The sequence below is a fragment of the Gekko japonicus genome, unplaced genomic scaffold (assembly GCF_001447785.1).
Source record: "Gekko japonicus isolate JY-2015 unplaced genomic scaffold, Gekko_japonicus_V1.1 scaffold667, whole genome shotgun sequence".
Lineage (NCBI taxonomy): Eukaryota > Metazoa > Chordata > Lepidosauria > Squamata > Gekkonidae > Gekko > Gekko japonicus.
The window spans coordinates 628240-643650 of NW_015163623.1; the positions used below are offsets into that span (position 1 = coordinate 628240).

General features: G+C 45.6%; 1 protein-coding gene across 1 annotated transcript in view; it reads right to left on the bottom strand.

The window, feature by feature from the left end:
- Window positions 1–3777, bottom strand: part of RCL1 (RNA terminal phosphate cyclase-like 1) — a 32022-nt gene extending 28245 nt beyond the window's left edge. The window contains exon 1 of the mRNA XM_015407465.1: window positions 3493–3777. Within this exon, the coding sequence (XP_015262951.1) occupies window positions 3493–3628 (136 nt within the window). The 5' untranslated portion in view covers window positions 3629–3777. The remainder of the gene's footprint in view (window positions 1–3492) is intronic.
- Window positions 3778–15411: the final 11634 nt, after the last annotated feature.

The window sequence follows — 15411 nt, forward strand, 5'->3', positions numbered from 1 at the left end:
GCCCTTTTTGCTGCAATTCTAGGTACCCGTGCACACACTTTGGTATAAGCTCCATTGAATACAGTAGGGCTTTTTTCCAAGTAAACATGCATGGGATTGAGTTGCAAGTCATTTGTTCAGAAGATGAGTATATTATTGTTCCAAAGCAATGTCCTGTGCAATAGATCAAATCTGTCCTTGTACAGAACATCATTAAAAGATAATTAAAAATTCCCAAATCATCATTTTATGAGGAGGATATTTCTATCACCAGGGTCATAATTTGGTATACGCACAAGATAGTAAGCCTCCACCCAATAACCATGATCAGTGATGCGCAACACTACAAAGGAATGAGTGCTGATGAGCTGCAAAAAGAGAGCGTATATAATTGTTGGACTGGAACTTCTGCTTACACTATGGAACAAAAGTATCCCACTTCTTTAGCCCAAGCCCTCCCCTCCATCTGTCTCATTCAGCTGCCCCTCATATACACCAAGGCTTGCTACCACAAAAATAAAACATCCCAGGTTTCCCTAGACATCAGAGGAGGCACAGTAGAGAAGATGAATGCCTGCTGAATGGCTTAGCCAGTGTGTAGTGAGAGCCAGTGGGGTTAAAGCATCTGACTAGGATCAGAGAGACCCAGGGCTGAATCCACACTCTGCCACAGAAGCCTGGTGTGTGACCTTGGGCCAGTCACATACCCTCAGCTTAAATTACCACACAGGGTTGTTGTGAGGATAAAGTGGAGGAGAGACGGATGTAAACCACTCTGGATCCCCACTGGAGAAAAAGGAGGGGTACAAATGAAATAAATAAATAAACGTGTCTCACGGTTCTTTTTTAATACTTGTATGCAGAAAACCTGGTGCAAATAAGGGCAGTACTTACTATCTTCCACTGGCATACTTTCGGATACATTTAATCACATTTTGCTTTGTAGGCTGACCGGGCAAAGTACTATAAGCACCCTATAGTGATTTTAAATATTTGTATCCTTGGTCTATTAATAGAAACAAAGTTCCCAACAAATAACATTGCTTTGATGAGTAGCAAAAGTGCAGGCCTGCAATGCAATTCTAGGCAGAGTTACACCCTTCTATACTCATCGATTTAAATGGACTTTGAAGGGTGTAACTTTGGTTTGGATTACACTACCCGTCCTTATCTCAGTTCTCAGATGTCTTCATGAGGTCTTGCTGCCCCATCCTGAAGACCTCAGGAATGTGCTTTGCCCAGGCCATTCTACAATCCTGGGGCCACCAACAAAAAAGTTCCCAATAAAAGAGAAAAGATTTCTCAGCTGTTTTCCCTCAGCTTGCACAATAAGCTGCACTGGCTCAAATTGCATGTTCTATATTGCTTTTTAAAACACACATAAACCCTATCTTTCTTTGCTCCAGCTCACCGATTAGCTCCACTCTTCAAATGGCAGTCTCCTAAACAGCAATGTGGCACAAAATCAGAAAATGTATCCAGAAAAAGGCATATTTAGAAAGCACAGGGACTCTGCAGCATGTGGATAGTCCAATATGGAGCAGATTACTCCCAGCTAAACTAGCAACTGAATGGAAGGTCAGAAGGTGTTGATCCAGCATCATAACTTTGCAAATCAGTTGCTGGACTACCAGTCAATGTAAGAGAAGCAGTCCATGTGCAGTATGCTTTGCATGAAAGGAATGCAGAATAGGTATTAGTAGAAATAACCTAATAACTCTTTCCTGACCCCTCCCCCAGGGGGAGGGCTGTGCACAGGAATCAGAATGAGGGACTGCAGCTGGCATCAGAGATTGGACCTGAAGCAATACATCCTTTCTGTAACCCAAATCCCCTTTGTATATATTCCTACATTCTTAGAGACCATTGAAGCATGTGAAGTTTCTCCTAAAATTCAGAAAGGCTGTGACTCAAGTGGTCAAGCACATGCTTTGGACACCCAAGGCCCCAAATTTAATCCTTACACTTTCACTTACATGTGCTGGCCAAGTCCTTTCTCTGCCCAAGACCCTGGAGAGCTGCCACCAGTCACAAAAGACAGCACTGATGGATCAATGGATCGATTCCATGTAAAGCTCTTCATAGATATGTACAGGTATATGAAGTCCAAACTAGTATTAGTTAACCAGCAACACTGCCAATTAATATACATTTACAAAGTTGATACCTCAGCTTTTCTCCAAGTACAGCTATAGCCTTCTAAGTCAAGTGAAGTCCATGGGCTCAAAAGGGCATAATTCTGTTTAGGATTGCACTCTCAAGCAGAGACTGTCAAGAACTTGACTTTGAGGTAGATAGAAATGTTACCGGTATAGCTTCTACAATTCAAGTGCTGTAGTGCCTAGAAAAGATGCATTTGTCAAACATCTCTCTACCACAGAGCTCTGAGGCATAGAACCGCCTTTTACAGCCAGCCACTGGTTATGACAAAGCACTCTGCATTAGTGAGCAGGGCTTGAAGCTCAGCCAGCTAAGTGCATGTGGAAGCAGCTAATAATTCTGTCCTGAGGAGGAAACACATCAGACAGTCGGAAGGATGCTCAGTGCAAAGGAACTCTCCAGCAGATACGGCAACATAAGAAGTTGACTGTGTAGTTAATATCCTGAAGAACACTTCAGATTAGAACAAGACTAATAAAGCCTTAGGATCAAGGTGCTGAGCATTACATTAAACAAAAACACTGGGGAACCACTGTAATATGTTACTAAAGGTTGCCATGCTATGTAATACCATACCTGGGAGGTAGTGCCACTAAATTAAGTAGCTCTTACTCCCAAGTAAACACATATAGTACTGGGCTGTAAAACATAAATAATCAGCATGCCTTTTGGTTTGAAAGAACCTCATTAAATTCTATGGGGTGACTTTATACATGACAACACCCTGAGATTAAAAGATTACCTTTCACCGTTCTTTTATATATCTTGTCTGTTTTGTTCACAATTCGCATCTTTCCTTGAGTAACAAATCCAGTCCCCCATCTCTGAAAAGGCTGTCTAAAAAGCACCAGCTGACAGGGTTGCATACCCAGCAACGGCCTGCTGATACAGCAACCATCCGAAAAACTATTGGCAAAGCCATCACTCTTTTGTTTGAAAAAAAGGAAATAAAAACCAGTTGGTATTCGATCAGACAGATGGGTAAACAGGAATCATGCAGCGGCAGGGAAATGCTGTGATTCTATCCCACAGACTGCTACCCCTCTGGAAGGAGGTTCTTCCTGCGTTATTCTAGGAAGCCAACATAGCAACGCTCTCGCTTGGCCCCGCCTAACACGAAGAGCATCAAACCCCGCACGCTGTGAGCCTTGATGTAATGAGTCGCACAAATGCTCTACCCTCTCAGCACCGATCCCAGCCCGGCTGCTGCTCCGCGGGAATTCAATCCACCCGCCACTCTTCCTTCCTTTCAGTATGTAAGCCTCCAACAGCCAGTCTCAGCTTCGCCCGCCTCCGTCCCCGCGCCCCCATCCCCAGGGATGCGCCCTCCAGCCCAAAGCTTAGTTTACCAACCTCTGAGGCCGGGGTTGTCATCCTTGGCCCTGATCTTGCGGATTTTCACTGGCCGTCCGCTCAGCGTGGAAAGCACTAGCCTTTGCCGCAAAAAGTTGCACCCAACGTAATTGAGGGAGTGAGAGTGGCTCGCCATGTTGCTGCTGCGGAGGTAGCAACGAGCACCGCCAACCACAAGCCAGAGAGCTCGCCGCGCGCTCGCAGGCAGGCGAATCGCCTCGTTGTTATGATCGCAGCGCCGCCGTTGTTGCCCCGCAGTGCCCAGCGCGCGTCCACGTGGTTTGGAACAGGAAGATGGAACGCAGAGACATCGGCTGGGGTCAAAGGGGAACGGGGCGGAGCTTGAGAGGAAGAGCCGCCGCGTTGCCAGCGAGCGGGCTTGGCGACGAGCGAGCGGTCGGCAGCTGCGGCGTCGGGAGCGAGGCTGTGCGAGATGAGATTCGAGAGCGGAAGTTTGCAAAAGCTCTTCGTGCTACAGACGGTATTAACGGCAACGTTGAAATAATCTCCACGGGAGATGCCACCATGGCTCAGTGACAGAGCGTCTGGGAGATAGTCCCAGGTTCACTCCCCGGCACCGCCAGCTAAAATCAAGTGTACACTACACAGATTGTGTTCACTGTAACTTGTAAAATGAACTGTAGTAGATGATGAAAAAGGGGCCTGGGTAAAAGTCGGATCTAAATGGATCCTCATGAATTAATATGATTTTTTTACACTGAAACGAAATAAAACCACCATCATATTGTAGGCCATGTGTTAGTCTACAAGGGGCACCACAAACATCAGGCACCCACAGATTAGTGGCACCACAGCAGCACAAAAACATGATTCCAAAGGACCGATCCTCATTAATTCATATGATTTATATGCTGGAATGAAAAACAACCATGGAGGGAATGGGGGCAACCTTTTGGGCCCCCCGTAGAATAGGACCCCCTGGTTCAATGTTCCTGAAACATGGTGTATCTTGGAGAGAGGCTCCAGCAGCTACCCTGCGATTTTGGAGCCTCTCCCTCAAACCCCCTCCCCTCCAGCCCCCAGAATATACCCTATGTTTTCACCATTGACTTCAATGGCCTGTAGGATATAATGGGGCCGAACTGCGGGAAGCCGATTCTTCTGTTTGCCCACCTCTCGCCTCTGCACTTCATCTTCTGCCAGGCATGGAGGAGCCCAGCTCGCCCAGGCTTCTTGCCTCCTGCTGCCTTGGCAATGCCTCTGGCTCAGCCCCAGCCCCCCCCCAAATTGGAAAGTTTGCACCCTTGTACCCAGGTCTTGTTAGGGGCTCTTTAAAAAGTTATGGCTGCCGGTGACGGCAGCAGCGCTAATGGCAGCTGCAACGGCGGCTTTTTAAAGACCTGGGGGAGCCAGAATGACCTCTCGCATGTGATGGCCGAGCCACACTGCTTGGCCATCACACGCGAGAGGTGGAATTTGCCCCTACAACTCCAAGGCCACCACCCAGGGGCTCAGAGAGGCAGGGGAACATTTCGTAACCCCCCCGCCGTTGCCGCTGCCATTAGCGCTGCTGCCGCCGCCGGCAGCCATAACTTTTTAAAGAGCCCCTAAGAAGACCTGGGGGAGCCAGAATGACCTCTCGTGTGTGATGGCCGAGTGGCGTTGCAAGAGGTAGCATTTGGATATTTAGCACTAAAGCAAGATGCTTAACATTTCCTGGACAGTCTTTGGTTATGTGGATGGTATGGCAAGTCTCCACACAAGCACTTCAACGTCCTGGAGACAGCAATGTCCGTGCAGTGACAGGCTGGTCCACATGCTGAGTCACTTACATATGTGTGGCAGCTGTCAAGAACCCTTTGGAACCATCTGGAAGCATTTTTTTGAAGGGCGCCAGTATCAGATACATGTATACTATGAAGTAGGCCTCTACTGACTAGGGTGGTCATCTACAGAGTACTAAAAACAAAATAGGACAAAGAGGACAAAATTTTCATTTTTGCTTGCATTAATTTACATCATAAATGTAAATTTACACTTAAGTACAGTAATTTAAATAAAATACATCTTATTTATATTTATTATTTATTTAAAAATTATATCCTGCCTTTCCTCATGGTTCAAGGTGGCTTAGTTAAAACCATGTTCAGTTAAAACCGTAAGTAAAATAGTAAACCTCAGATCTCTCCCTCACTCCCCCCTTAAAGTATGCCTGCCATTCAAACCCTCTCAAAAGCCCTGGCAAACAGGCTGGCCTTGCATCGGCTCCTGAAGATCTTCTTATGGCTCATCATCATCATCTTTCATTTATCCCAAACAGCCTGGTTAGCTTTAGCTGTCTTTCAGCACCTACAGGGGGCAATGGGGGCCTTGTGGCTGCTCGGAAATTTAGTCTTCCTCAGTTAATCTTACTGAGAAGAAGTAAAACCTCAACATTTTAGAGGCCAAAAAAAAGGAAAGAAAGAAAAGGAAAAGGGGCATCTGGCCAGCCACTCTATTGACCAAACATCAATATTTTTCTTTAGCTTTGACTTAATACAGCCATTATTTTTATTCCCTTTATTCCCTCTGTCCACTCATCAACCTATTTCTGGCTTTTGCTCAGAGTAAATGTATTCTTATGCGCTCCCCATTTCTCCAGGCAGCAAGAAGTTCCGGAAGCAGTACTTACCCTGGCTGATTTGTTTTGGACAAGAGAGCACTGGAGACTATGTTTTTTAAAAATTTTTTTGCAAATACACATGTAAAGCACAGGTGGAGGCACACACCCCATTTCTATAGGGGAGCAAATCTGCTACTCCAGGGCTGCAGTCACACACGCCAAAAAAAACGGGGGAAGCGAGGCTATTTCCTCCGGAGGAATTTGACCCACAGTTGCACGATTATACCTCCCTTTGAAGCTGTGGGCGCAGTCCGTCAGTGCGTGATCAGATGCAACTGCAGGTGAGTCGGGGGGTTGTGCCATTCCCCCCCCCATGCACTTAACCGAGGGATCGATGAATTGCACCTCTGCACCAAGGGCTCCCTATGGAGTTTGAGATGATGTGCATATTGTGAAGGGGGGGGGGACAATGGCATGGAGTCAGAATGGCCTGATCAGACCATCCCAATGCCATTAGAGCGCACTGGAGTGATCAGACACGGGAAAGTCCGTCCATGGCCCATCGCAACCTGTTAACTACCAGATTTTCCCGTGTCTTTTAACTCTGCTTCTGCGGCGGAACAGAACAGGTTGCCAATGGCTGTGGGGCGCTTCCCAGATGTAGTTGTCTGATCGCACCCTTTAAATCCGCCCATCATTCGCACCTATGTCGGGTCGAATTGTGCATATGATTGCAGCCCAGATCAGATCCCCAGAAAGAAAGGGTGAATGAAAGAGGAGGAGCTAGAGATCTTTTACCCCCATGTGCTTCAGCCAGACTCCGATTACTTTTTCTTCTCACATGTGCATGCACACATACAGAAACAGACATGCCTGTGCTCACTCCCCTCACAGGTAGGAGTCATCTTCAGCCAAGCTTTGAACAGAGACATTGGGAAACCAGTCCTTAGCAATTAAAGACCATGAAGAAACTTCCCCAGTTATTGAGGAGCATTAATATTCTTTTTGTTACAAGCCCTGATGCCAGTCCCCTTAGGCCAGATGCTTCTGCACTGATGAGTAGGGTTGCCACCAGTGGGTTGGTAAATTCCTGGAGCTTTTAGGGCAGAGACCGGTGGGGTTTCCAGCTTTCAGGTGGGGTCTGGAGATCTCCCAGAATCACAGAGATCAGTTCCCCTGGAGAAAATGGCTGCCTCAGAGGATGGACTCTTATTTCATTGTACCCTGCTGAAGTCTCTCTCCTACCCATACCCCACCCTCCCCAGCTCCATCCCCAAAATCTCTAGATATTTCCGAACCCACAGCTGACTCAGCCTGGGGAGGGAGCACAGCAGGGATGTGATGCTTTAAAAAGGGTTCTAGAAAGGAACAACACAGGACCTGGTAGTCTGTGTATACCAGGGTGGATCTTGGTAGGGGTACCCCAGGATAAAAGTATGAAGAAAGAGAGTGAGAGTAATCGTAAACAAATAAATTTGTTGTATACAAAATAAAATAAAAAGGATTAAAAAGTGTAAAGAACCTACATTAGGCACCTGAGAACTGATTCCCTAAGCAATCACACATTTATACACACACACACTTATAGAAAGTGGGAAGGAGGAAATTGGGAGGTTTTAGGGAAGGGATATACAACCTTAAATCCTGGGTCTGAGGTCTGGACAGGTCCGGGGGCAGACTGTCATGCCTGCCCTTGACTCAGCCCCAGAGCCAGCTCCTGACAGTATAAGAGGGGAGGATTCAGTGCCTTTAAGAGCTGAAGAAGCATCAGGATCTGCACCTACTGTAAGTACTGAGGAGGATACACAGCAATCTGAGTCAACTACAGGACAGTTTGCACCTGGGATTGAGCAGGCCTTAAGCAGCTCACCACCTGCATCTCCCCCACCTGTAAGTAGGCTTAGGGATCAGAGACGTCAGGAGCTGGCAAGCCGATGAAAAGCACGTTCAAGAGGGCGGAGATCCTTGAGCCCTGAGTTTTAACAGCAGCCAGGACCTCGCACAAAGGTGCTAATGAGTTAATGGGCCAGAGCACTATTTAGTAGGGCCTCTGGCCATGAGCAATTTGTGCTGGCAACCTCATTGGTAGAACCAGAAGCTCTGCACCTTGATTCCTGTTTGACTCTGTGGCTTTTGGACTCGGCTTGTGTTTGGACTGCTCTGGCTCCTGACTTCCAGCTTTCAACCTGACTACGCTCTCGGCTTTGCTCCCTGTACTCTGACCTCTGGTAACGTTTGACTATGGCTTTGTCTGGTGTTTTGGGACTTGTTTAATGCTCTGCTGACTGCCTGGCTGACCTTTGGATTTGTATTGTGACTCTCTCTGTCTGCCTGCCTGCCTCCTTGGCTCTACCGTGACACAGACACAGCTGAGGTGCCCAACACAACATCTGCCACCTGTACCGCAGCATGGACCTACCAGTCCCCATGTTATTGCAATTGCTGTGAATTAACATCTGGCTCTGAACTGACCACAGTAATCAACTACAAGGCTCAGAGATCTGAGGAAGAATTTGCTAGGCCATGAGGTCCCTCTTTTACGGACAGAAGATCCCCTAGGGTAGGTGGGATTTTGGCGATCGTGGTTTTGGATTGGCTCTAGATTAAAATTTTCAATCTGGTTTAAAGTTAACTGCTGTCAAACCTCGGATGGAAAAAGTGAGGAAAATACCATGATTAGGAAAAAGAGGAACCAGGTGTTGGTTAATGAAATAGCAGCTTCTTTGGGATGAGCAGACACCTCTGGGGTATGTCAGGATATTGGGCTGATGTCTCCAGTGTTGAAAAGTCTTTTGTTAGTGAGAATGATATGCCACTGAGCTGGGGGAGATTGCATTTAAATCAGTAAGGAGCCACCACCGAAAATGCCCTGGCCCTGGTAACGGCAAGTCTCGCCTCCTTGGGGCCCGGGATAGATAGATGTGGTTGGGCCCCAGACCATACTGCTCTCTGGGGCACAAATGGGGAAAGGCGGTCCCTCAGGTAAGCCATGTAGGGCTTTAAAGGTAAGCACCAGCACCTTGAAGCGAATCCGGTAAGCAGTTGCCATGAGCAGTCTGTTTGCCTCAGACACAGTGCCAAATCAGATGTGGCTCAAAAGATCTGCAGTTAGACTCTCACATGTGTGTGTTTTTCTGTGAGGCTAACACAAGCCATGGTGTGGAGGTTATTTAAAACTGGGGCTATGACTCCAGAGAGTGAGAATTAACACTATCCTCGGTACTGTTTTCCTAATGCAAATCACACATACTCCCCAATCTGGTCTCTGTTCCCTGGAGGAGCAGCTGAATGGTGGGTGATTCATAACTAGAAAAGTGACACAGGGGGAAAAATCCCTCCCCAACCTTCTTAATGCTGGGAAACATTACAGAAGCAACGCCCCATCTGTAGTCTGAAATTGTTGAGCTATTCTAGAATCTTAGCATTCTGCCACATGCATACACCAAGCTTCAGACAAAGAAGATGAGTAGAAAATGATGGGGAAACAATAGGGAAGACAGAGTAGCATAGACAGAATCCTCTCAATAATCCAGCCCACACTTTCTTACCCCTTCCTGCATCTTTTGGGTGCTTTTCTCACATAAACTAGAATCAACAACCACAGTAGAGACTATCAACGAAAGGAAGGGAGGCTGTCAGTAGTTGGCTCCCCATCATACCTGCATCCAACTCCATTAGCAACGATTGCTACCATCTGCAGCAGCAGCAGCAGGACCTTGGAGACAGAGGATAGACCAGTGGAACAAGAACTGCTCTGCAGGACCTCTTCAGCCACTGCAACTGCTGAGAAAGATACTGTAGGAGATCTATCTGGGTCTGGCAGATCCTTGCCAGCAGGGTCACTTGTGTACCCTCCCACAGGCCTCAGACTAAGAAGGAAGGAGGTTTCCTTCGCCCTTATCCTTCATCACTCTCCCGAAACCTGCTCCTTTGAACCTCAGTAACTAGAGCCAGCATATCCTCTCTGGCTTTGCCTTATGAAGGGCCTGGCTCATCCCTTTTGGAACTCCCATGGGATCTGAGCCATTCCCATGGGAAGATGTTGCTACCCTCCTACCACATTCTAGGTGTAATTCATCTCCTTCTTTCCCCACCCCTGGCTCAAGGCTGCTTCCCAGCTTTTCCTCAGGCAGTGGGCTGTTAAATGGCCAGTCTCTATCAAGCAATGGAGCCACAGACTTTGCTTCAAAGGTGTCATATATGTTGCTGCTTTGGTGCATGGACACTGAGGGTGAGTCCTTGGCTTCTCCCACAGTCAGGGAGCATGAGGGGGGGGGGTCACTCACGTCCTCGACAGAAGCATTTGGATTCCACAGCAGGCTCAGCAGCAGCAGGGGAGAAGAAGCCCCACCCACTTTGTCTCTTCAGTTCTTGGACCAACGCTGTGGTGTCTTGTTGCTTCTCTTTTGGGCTGGGGAAGTTAGTGGGGGAAACAATATACTATCGTCTCCTATTAATTCAAACTGTGGCACTAGACAAAGTTGCCCTTTTTCAGCAGTTCTATTTGCTCTAAGTATTGAACCTCTAGTTAACATGATAAGGGACAATCAGGATATAAAAGCCTCCATGCCCCAGTAGGAGTCGCCAGAAGTCACCATGACTTCCAAGCACAGACACAGGCACACACACAAATGCAAAAAAAAGAAGAAGGAAAAGAAAAAGGATATAAAAGGTGTGTAGATCCAGCTGCAAACAATTTCAAAATAAGTCTATATACAGATAATGTTTTATTGTCTTTGACAGACCTGGAATGTTCAATAAAAGCTAGTTTAGAATGTTTTGAGAGTTATAGCACCATTTCTGGATACTGTATAAATTATAATAACACAGATTTAAATGGAATTATTATTGATGGTCCCTTTAATTTACAACATTGTAATTATTATAATTTTTGTTGCTTAGGGTGAGTTGTTTCAAAAGGGAAAAGATTGTGTTTTAACATTACATTGCATTATATATTCTTGAAATAAAAATTATCTTTTAAAAGCTAATAAATATGATCTGCCATGCTAAACTCAGTTTAAGACTGAGCACCCTCGTGACTCATCTGCTGTGCCCCAGTTCATACAATAAGGCAAAGAGAGTCTCATTGTTCCTCCTGACTGCTGTTCTACAATTCCCTCACCCTGAAAATCTGCCAAAGCCTCAGTGTATTTCAGTAGTACTATGAAACTTTGGTTTCAGTTGGCTTCCTATTCCAGACTTAAACTCATTTGAGAGAGGTATCAAGTTAGCTTCTTGTCTCAAGAAGACCAGCACAAGCATCTTGAGGTACTTTGAAGACTCCGAGATATATTATGATTTAACAGGAAGGTTAAACCAGCATGGGATTTTTGTTTAATTGTGCAATATACTGTTTTGGGTGTGTTCTTTATTTACCTTCTAGAAACTTCTGAAGGTGTTAGCATGTATGTTTTCCCCTAACCCAAGTCCTTTCTGAGATGAGGTCAAATCATGTGTGAACTGCATGTTGTTTGGCTCTGAAAGTTAAAAGGAAAGGAAAAAGATTGTGTCAAAATCCCTAAAATAGGTTTCCTGTATGGAGAATTGGTGACATCTATTGGCCAGAGATGGTATTAGCAACTCTTAAAAAACATACCCGCCCCACACAAAATGCTCTTTTACTGTTTTTATCCTTCAGGGGTGAATATTGCCAGGGCAGATTCTGAGAATTAGTTTTCTCTACCTGTGCTAAAACCTGGAATACGTGAAATTATAACAAAATGACTATAGCATAATGCTAAATTAAATGTGACTGGCATGAATAATTGATTGATTGCAACCTCATAGTCCAAACCACAACCCAATGAAATCAAAACAGATTTGAACAAACCTAGATGCCATTAATACAGTGTAATATCACCTACTCTGTAAATCATTTGAAACCTTATCATTTTAATAGGTTCTTTTCAGTCCATTATTGCTGAATATGGACATAAGGCTGTTATGTCTCCTACAGGGTGGAAAATTAAAATCAGTGGTCACCATGTGTGCAAAAATATACATGCATCAAACTGTCTATTGATTAGAATTCAGTCAGGCAAGCAAAAAAAAGCTAGCCAGACTGGTTTAAAAATTCCCAAGTTAAGTGGTAGGGCTTTCATAGTGCCCCCATACAAACATTAAAAGTTGTGTGTTCACACCTTAAATAACAATAACTGACTTCAGGGCCAGCTGATTGGTTTGCCAAACAGCAAGACCACTATGAGAAAGTATACATGGTTGAAAGGATGAGGCCCAAAAACTGCAAGTGGACCATTTGGCAGGTTTTAGTTAATGGTTACTTCAGGTTTCCAGATAAGGAAAAAGAAAAAACAACAACCCAAGGCCTAATCAAACACAGTTTGTGTAATCTAATCTTGTGCTTCATGGAATCCTACAGAAAATTATCTCTCTCCAGGGCATAGGGATGGGTGCAATAGAAGATTTCTCCATATGCTAGAGCCCTTTGTGCGAGCAGAAATGTACTTAAAAGACCACACTGGCAGCTTGCGCTGATTTAAATTCACTTTATCTCAGATTGCATTTCTGCTTGCACAAGATGTTGCAGAATTAATTGCAGCACAGCTACAGCTATTACCTGCACAAGTGGAACTGCACTAAGTGCATTTGTGTTTCCATTCATGCATTACTGGATCCAACCCCCCATGTTTCCTAGTCTTGTCTGTTCACCCATTCTGATCCTATGAGGGACTGGCTGAATATTTAGCAATGTGCTGTCTCACTCAGTTTCACAGCAATGGCAGCCAAGTCTATGGGGCTGCTAGAATTTTTGTTCTCAGAGGGCTTCTGTCCTTGACAGTGTCGAATATGCAGAATGTTAGTGGGTAAATCTCTTCCTGGCATGAAGATTCAATGAGGAGGAATGTTTTACCTGCTAAGTGTCTGCCTGCCAGACAGCTGCTAAAGGTATGTAATACACTGGGTTTGGACGCGTAAAAGTGGCCAGCTCATGGTTTATTGGAACTTGGTAAAAACACAAGACAACTTGCAGGGCCGTGACCCCGCTTAAGTCTGTGAAACACACTACACCCAACACACACTCTCACTTCCCATGATAGGTTATTTACATGGTGGCTATCCATCATAGCCTGGGCGCAGGATCTAAGGTGGCCGATAGGCTAGTTCTCGGATCCTCACCTGCTATTGTTATAGAATCTTAAGCTGCGCTTGTTCGCCTGACCACGTGTGAACCCAAGTGCATGTGTAGTCTATCTTAATACACAACAAGGTACAAGATTTTTGCCCCTTCTATGGATGTTCATGGAGTCCCTCATACACAGTAAGAAGAGACACATTTAGCTCCAGGAGAAGGATGAGATGCTGTTTGCTGCAGAAAGAGAGAACAGAGATTCCCATATATTAGCAAGATGCAGCAGGAAATTTTCCACATGATCTTTTTTACACATATACGTAAACTAATAATAATGTATGCACATGAAAAAGGGCTGTTTTCAAATGCATGGTATATACATACCACTACATGATATAAAAGGTTGGTACATTCAATGTGTTTTTTGTGATCTCCTAACTGAAGGCGTCAAAGCAGCTTCATGGGGTCATGATGAGACCAAGGCTACAGCACTGGGAGAGGGAGGATGAACTGGACTTGTAAATATCTTTTCTGCCAAATGATGCTAACACCCAAAGAGTGATTAACACATGGAATTCACTGCCACAGGAAGTGGTGGCAGCTACAAGCATGGACGGCTTCAAAAGGGAATTAGATACGCATATGGAGCTGAGGTATAGATAGGGGCTTTGAAGAACAGCTAGCCGGTAGGGTGCCTGGTAGGCATTCCCCTCCCCAAAACTGTGTGTGGCCCTAGTTAGAAGTGTAAATTGTACTGTGTAAACCGCTCAGAGCCCTTCGGGGGTGAGCGGTCTAGAAATCGAAAGTTAAATAAAAAAATAAATAAATGGGGCAAGTGATGCTCTATCTTCTTGGTGCTTGGGGGGGGGGCAACAGTGGGAGGGCCTCTAATGTCCTGGCCCCACTGGTGGACCTCCTGATGGCAACTGGTATTTCTGGCCACTGTGTGACACAGAGTGTTGGACTGGATAGGCCTTTGGCCTGATCCAACATTGGCATCTCTTATGTTCTTATGTTCTTAACAGCAGCTGGGAAGGGAATTTTATTCAGGAAAATTATGAAGGAAGAAAGGGTTGATGCCACCTCCCCTGCAGTGTTACCCTCTTTAAAAGACTAGGAAGTTGAATGGATCTCCCCCACATAGTCCATGGTTTGGCCTTGATTCCCACCCGAGATACCTGTATTCTGCTCAGCTACACTGGTGAGATTTTGTGTTGGCACAGACAGAACCATAAGGCATTAGGTTTCACTGTACTTTCTATGATGATGATGATGTTTATGCTGCCTCCCTGGGGACCCTGTCTAAAATGGGTTAAAAAACATGAAGAGAAGCTAAAAATAGCATACATAATGAAAGGGCTGTGGTGGATTAAAGCAAAACTGAAGAGGTGTATAACTTGGCCAGTTTATTACCCCACTACTCAGAAGCTCTGCCCAGAATAGAAACCTAGAATTGCTGTGGTCCATTTCCTGATCTAATCACTTCCACTCTGTTCCACAGCTCCAAAGTAATCTGGGAAGCAAGACAATAGAAATTGTAGACTGCATGCCACAAAGCTACTGAGTGCTTCAGTAAGTAATGCCTTCAAGTGCCCTAGATATAGTGGTTAATCGAAAGGGAAAGCAGCTTCCGGCTTTTCAATCTCACTGTCTCATTCCTGCAAAAACCTAAATAAAATTCAAAAGGGCTGGGAGGGGGGTGCAGAGGAAAACACACATAGGTGGACTGGAGAGGCAGCAGTGTAGCACTGGGCAGATGCTCCCATGATGCTTGATTGCTGCAGATGAGGTTGTTCTGCCATGCTGAAGCCACAATGGAGTGACTCTGCCCACTCCCCCCAGCACTTCCTCCCTTGCATCAATTACTCATGGGCCACATAAGAGCCCTAGATGGGCCAGTTCTGGCCCCTGGGCCTTATGTTTGACACCCCTGCCCTAAATACTAATATCTAATTTTTCATTCCACTCAATCACAGCTGGGGAGAGCACAAAGAGCTCCATCACATCTTACTGGAAAGCACAATGCTCACATTGTGGTCTGAACCACCAAACCTGGATGGAGCTCAGCACGATATGTGGATGCTTAAGTAAGAGTGTAGGGGATCTCGGGGCAAACTGGACTAGGCTTCAGGAGATCCAGGATCTTCTGCAAATCAAATCAGGACAAGGAGGAGAAGGAGGAGGAAGAGGAGACTGGATTTATAGCCCACCCTTCACTCGGAGTCTCACTCAGAGCAGCTTACAAATTCCCATCCCTTCCCCT